Genomic DNA, 6,530 nt, shown 5'->3' on the forward strand with positions numbered 1-6,530 from the left:
TTTATAAATGGAAAATTCGAGTGATCGAGCCAATGATGGGTTAGTCAAGCGGTTAAAGGCCCGCTCTCCCACGGGGAATTCCTGGGTTCGCACCCACTCAGCGGCATATATATATAAGTAATTTAGTAGTGATTGACCTCTCCTTAAAATGGACTCTTTTTTTTTTTTAAGTTGAGGCGACTCTGTTACATCCTCAAGGGTCCTAAAATTGACTTTTTTTTTAAGTTGAGGTTTATCCGGGCGCACCCCCGGGGGGGGAGGAGACTCTTTCAATAAGCGTCTAATGATTTTATAGGAGTAAAATATTTTAATCAAAACGCTAACATAAATTTAATATTAAGTATGAATTAAAATATTATAAGTGATTGAATAATATAATTTATTAAGTACTCATTGAAAGGTTTATTTTAAAAGAGGAGCTAAGTATCTAAATTTGTACTATGGGATCGAGTTGAAATATTCTCTACCCTTGATGGGTAGAGCTTAGTACTCTTTTCACACTTTTCTTCATCACACATTAAGAGGGCCCCATATTTTCTTCTAGAAGAAGAATCAAAGTTGAACTCTTTTTTATTTTTTGACCAAGGTGGGAATAATATACTCATGGAAGAACCGTCTACCTTGCATCTCTTCATAGACCAATCTGTGAAGTTTGTAAGCATCATTTGTATCCAAGTGAATCTCCATAGGCTCCGAAGTCAAGCTCGCTAACAAGTCAGCACACGGATTAGTCTCACGGACTTGGTGGATCGTGCGAAATTGAACCAATGAACCTTTCAACTCCCAAATAGCTTCAATAACACTCATAACATACCATGGAAGCTCGAGCTTAGAAATCAAAGGTGAAATCTCTCTAATATATGATGAAGAAGTGTGAATTGAAATAAATAATAAATTTGGCTCAAAGGTCAACATATCAATCTCCTTTTTTTTTTTTTTTCTTTGTAAATACCTATTGGTGTATTTTTATTTTTTTTTTGTATTATATTTGAATTTAGAAGGTATTTGTTCTTGTGGATGTCGTTCTAGCAAAGTAGGTGACACTCTCTTTACAAAGACATAAAGTTTAAAGAGATCATGGATTTGATATTCTGTCTTTACCACATATTTTCTTTCTCTCGGGCTTTTCTTTAGGACATATGGGCCCCCAATCACTATGATGGTCTAAAAATGCATCATCTCCCACCTGAAAAATAAAAGATAATAGAACAAATTGCACTTGTACTCCAAAATAGACGCCTTAAAGTACTGACATCCCCACTTTATATTTAAAAAACACATAGAACACAAAATTAGATTTTTATTGGATATATTTATCAAATTTATCATTGAAAATAATTAAATCACTGTTTATTTTTTTAAAATATCCCAATAATAAATAGTCTAAAAAGTTTTAAAATGACAAATTGGACAAATATATCAAATGAAAAATCTAATTTTGGGTCTCTACTTTAAAGCCTCCATTTTAAGTAAAAAAAAAAAAAAAAAAGCCTCCATTTTAGGTGTGAATGTAATTTGCTGAAACTATTAATAATAATAGAAGGAGAAGTAGGTATTTGTCATTTTGTCCTTTGGAGAGCATCGAGGTGTAGATTAAGCCACACGTCACTTTCTTAACCCGAAAACGAAACCAAACAACTAGTAAGATTAGTTTCACATGCGGTCCAACTAATGATCATCGGATTCGAATATCCTGTGATTTAAAAATGTGTATCTTTAATCTAACGGTCGAAAATTGGGAAGTAGGTTATATGAACCAGCCCCAGGAAAACGCATGAGAGATGGAAGTCGGTAACTAGACAGTGGAGAAGAAGGCGGATACTGCACACACACGAGCATTACAACCAGAAGCGTAAGACTTTTATCTGATTGGAACCTTTTGAGGGTTCTTACAGGTGATCTTCCCTTAGATCTTCGTTTCATGTTTCAGTCTACTCGTTGAATCAATGCAGAAGTAGTAGAAATGTAGAATTCGAAGATTCCGTTGGTTTTCCTGCAAGATATGCTGTTGTTCTGCTCGTTTAACCGAGAAATGGAATTCTGTTCTGCTTTCTTTATATTTTTCTTATTTACTTGAATATCTACTTTAAGGGTTTCGTTTTGCGTTTTCCATATCTGGGTAATGACGTTTTAAGAGGATGGAAAGTGTGTTTTGAATCATAGGATTGGTACCTTGGTTTCCATTGGCTCGACTTTGTTGAGGAATTAGGGTTTCTTGTGTGTTGCTTTGCGTCAGGTTCTATTTTTTTCTTCCCTTGCTGTGTGGATCTGTAGCTTATAGAGTTCATTCGAGTTATAGTGTTCGATTTCAAAATGTCTTTAAAAAAGTAAACCCAAAAGAAAAAATTTTGTTGATCGATTTTTGACGATCAGAATAACTAAATTTGTTCTGGGTTCTTTCACATTGAAACTTCGGATCTTCAAGAAGGCGAATTTTATGAATCTTATGGAGTCTAGAAATGTTGGCCTTTGTAATTTTCTATGCATTGATGTATGGGCTTCTTCTGTTAATGAATATTCTTGGAAATTCTGAATCATGAATTCCTTCATGTGAGGATTTCGAAACATTTATTGTTGTCCGACTTCCATTTTAAAGCTTCCTGCTGATTTTGTCTATTCTAATCACAGTACCTCTTCCCCTCTCTTTATCCATGTTTGCTTATCTCTTCTGTTTTTCGGTTCAGCATTCCGTTGATGAGTACAAGCACGACACGGCCTCCCCATATTCCCTTGATTTTTAGTGGTCAGAGAGTTCTTAATGGGGTCGTTTCTGAGTTCGGCTGGGAACAGGGCTAGCGTGTATGCTGAGGTTTTACAAAATGAAAACTGCAAGAGGCCAAGGTTGTTGTCAGGCTTTAACGATGAGAATCCGAGACTAATTCCTAGTCTTCCGGATGAGATTTCAATGCAGATTCTAGCTAGAGTTCCCAGGATTTGTTACTTGAGTATGAAGAAGGTGTCTCGGAGCTGGAATTTGGCCATTACTAGTCCTGAACTTTTTGATTTGCGAAAAGAACTTGGCACGACAGAAGAATGGCTTTATATATTGACAAAGGCTGATGACAACAAGCTTTCATGGTATGCGTTAGACCCGTTGTCCAAAAAATGGCAACGGTTGCCACCAATGCCCAGTGTTGCTTATGAGGAAGAGCCTAAAAAGGGCTTATCTTCTCGTATGTGGAATGTGTTTGGGTCAAGTATCAAGATTGCAGATATCATCAGAGGCTGGCTTGGACGGAAGGATGGATTGGATCGAATGCCCTTTTGTGGTTGTGCTATTGGGGCTGTTGATGGCTGCCTCTATGTGTTGGGCGGATTCTGTCGTTCTTCAGCTATGAAGTCTGTGTGGCGATTTGATCCAGTTCAAAATGTGTGGAGTGAAGTGAGCTCTATGTCTATTGCTAGGGCATACTGTAAGACAAGCATCTTGAACAACAAGCTTTATGTTGTTGGAGGAGTTAGTAGGGGTCATGGTGGCGCACTGGCCCCTCTTCAATCTGCTGAAGTATTTGATCCTCGTACGAGAGAGTGGTCTCAAGTACCAAGCATGCCATTCTCAAGAGCTCAGGTTTTACCTACGGCCTTTTTGGCTGATATGCTGAAGCCTATTGCAACTGGAATGACTTCATACCGGGGAAGGTTATGTGTGCCACAGAGTCTTTATTCCTGGCCCTTTTTTGTTGATGTTGGAGGAGAGATTTATGATCCTGAAACAGATGCGTGGGTTGAAATGCCTAATGGAATGGGTGAGGGTTGGCCTGCAAGGCAAGCTGGAACTAAATTGAGCGTTGTAGTAGATGGGGAGCTATATGCACTGGATCCCTCTAGTTCTCTAGATAGTGGTAAGATCAAGATTTATGATCACCAAGAGGATGCATGGAAGGTGGTCATAGGAAAGGTTCCTATTCGGGATTTCACTGATTCAGAGTCTCCATATTTACTTGCTGGTTTTCTAGGGAGGCTTCATGTCATAACGAAAGATGCCAACCATGAAATTTCTGTCCTGCAGGCTTCCATCTGTAAACGGTTAAGTTCCTCTGCATCGACTTCATCCTCTCCAGGCAGAATCATCGGAGCAAGTTTTGCTGCCTGTGGTACATCCATGCCATCTGATGTGCTCCCTGTAACTACCACAGAGTTTTCTAATCAACTGTTTCACCCAGTGGCAGAAGCAGAAACCGAAGCCTGGAAAGTTGTTGCCACTCGGAATTTCGGGTCAGCTGAGCTGGTCTGCTGTCAAGTACTTGATGTCTGAATGCATTAATCTGCTGCCACCAAGGCTTTGATTGTATATGGATAAAGGTCACAATTTGATTTCCATGACTATGCTGTCCGGTTGCTTAATTTATCTCGGCATTATGAAATCATAGGTGTAATGGTACTATCATTATATTTTTGCAAGGAGTGTAGCCAGTCATCTTTAATGGACTCCTGCTGATACGACTAGTTGGACTGCTCGAGTTTAGGAATCATTCTTCAAAAGTTTCAGTAGCAAATTCTGATGACTCTTATTTGATGCTTGAGGAGGAAGTTGCCTTGCATTTGAATCTGAGTAATCTTTCCTTCATGAATTGATTAGTAAGATTTTGAATTATGGTGTATTAAACTTCTCCTGAAGGGGCAGACCTAATCTTCTCCTATCCGGGAGTTGGCAATTTTAGTGATTGTACCTTCTCCTTTTCTGTATCTATGTTATAAAATACATGCAAGATATTTGGGAAGTATATTTGTAAAGATAGAGAATTACCTTACCTAGTGTTGTACGTCTGTGCTTCTACTGTGTTTTAGTATACATCTATATTTGTGCCTTTACAGTTTTTTAGTTTTTATTGCCTCTGTTCTGTATAAGGATCAATTATTAGCGTGGTTCAGAGAAGCAAGGTTCGGTTGTGTCTCTGTTGCATGCGGACAATTCCCTTTTTGGGGTGAAAATGTGAACAAGAAATAAAGTTGGAAGTTCACTCAAAAGATGGAGAACAAGGGAATCACCTGCCAATCTGTGTTAAATCTATACAGGATACCAGTTAGTGTGCAAGTTGTGGTTGATTGAAACTGATATGAAGTGGCTGGATGTTTTCATTGCTTGGGGTGAATTTTTGGAGATCTTATGAAATATGAATCTTCCCCCTCTATCATTGAAGGAGCGGAAGATTTTGACTCTACTGTCTTATGGAGCTTTGTCTTCTTCTTCCTCTACCATAAAGTCTATGGCTGCAGGTGTTTGGTCATCCATCATGTAGGTAATGCCTTTTTTTCAGGATACAAAGTTCAACTAGCATGTAGGAGATGGATCTACACGCCACCTCCTGTATTTGTCTTCCTTCCCAAGTAAATGGGCACATGGGGAGGCAGTGCCTCGCAATCTCTGCTAGAATGTCTACATCTCTTAAGTTAGTCTTTGGGCATTACTGTTCTTGCGTATTTTCTGAATCAGCTTGACTTTTGTGAATTTGGGCTTTTCTCTAGCTAGTTCTAAGTTTGAAAATTTACAAGTTGCTTGATTCACAATATATTTTATATATATGCATGAAATCATCATGGTTCTAAGTTGAATCATGGGCTTTCCGTTCAAAATCATCTAAGTCCTGCATCATCCTGATGAATAATCTGTTGTTTTTGTGTGTATCTCAGAAAAGTGTTTACATTGACAGCTTTTGTGGCTAAACTGCTAGAGAGGGTTTGGCATCTCTATTTTCTTTCACCACTGAGTAAGACTGGAATCTATGCCTAATCAACTTTGGTCTTTCCTCATTTGTTTGTGAGGTGGGGTTGGGGTTGGGGTTGGAGAAAGAGAGATTCTTAAGCTTAAAACTGCCATTCCCTTCCCCTTTAGGAAGCTCTGTAATATAAAAAATTGAAAAATATTTGTTTAACAATGACATCAAAGGGAGAAAACTAGCCTGAGCTCAAGATAAAGACCAAGCAAATAGCTATGTAGCACAGGTACTTTCTCTGATGTTCCATTTACTTAAATCACAATATTTTTTTTAATGAGAAACCCATTTTAAGTTAAGTTTATTATTTTCATAATTATTTGGTTTAATCTTAAACCCACCAAGATCGGCAGCCAAATGCATCATCCTAGTAGTCATTTGCTTTTGAACTAGCAACATCCAACTTTTGCCTCAAGGTACAGTTTATTGGGGAAAAAATCATTTGTTGTGCATGTCTCTCTACTGTGTGACCAAGAAATATGCTTATTGTTGTTATTTGGGGTCTCTCTTCTTCCTTCTTGCCTCCTTGAAGGCTTCCCCCTTCCCCTCCTACTTCCTTCATGTACATTCGTTTTTTCTTGCTTTAATTTAATATTTTATTCATAAAAAAAATTAAAAAACTGATCTCTAAGTGGGGAAATAAAATCAATTTTGAAACTCATGTAGCCTATACCCACACATTTTTAAAAATCTAGCTCAACCACTTCTCATGTCCGACAACTTCCCTTGCCGGATCCAGACTCCATTTCTTCATCAACATCGTTTCCTTCTCAGGTGGCACCAAGATTCAAAAGTCAAGAAAGGTTCCCAAACGAG

At 38.1% G+C, this 6,530-nt stretch overlaps 1 protein-coding gene across 1 annotated transcript; it reads left to right on the forward strand.

The window, feature by feature from the left end:
* The first annotated feature begins 1,793 nt into the window (after positions 1-1,793).
* LOC149026838 (Galactose oxidase/kelch repeat superfamily protein) lies at positions 1,794-5,245 on the forward strand. The gene is made up of 2 exons (XM_089156577.1): positions 1,794-1,895; positions 2,685-5,245. Exon 2 carries the CDS (start codon positions 2,759-2,761, stop codon positions 4,253-4,255), a length of 1,497 nt encoding a protein of 498 aa, XP_089012703.1. The 5' UTR covers positions 1,794-1,895; positions 2,685-2,758; the 3' UTR covers positions 4,256-5,245.
* Positions 5,246-6,530: the final 1,285 nt, after the last annotated feature.

This window comes from Hakea prostrata, chromosome 1, assembly GCF_041222555.1.
Source record: "Hakea prostrata isolate BN-2017 chromosome 1, UWA_Hpros_2, whole genome shotgun sequence".
In the NCBI taxonomy this organism is placed as follows: domain Eukaryota; kingdom Viridiplantae; phylum Streptophyta; class Magnoliopsida; order Proteales; family Proteaceae; genus Hakea; species Hakea prostrata.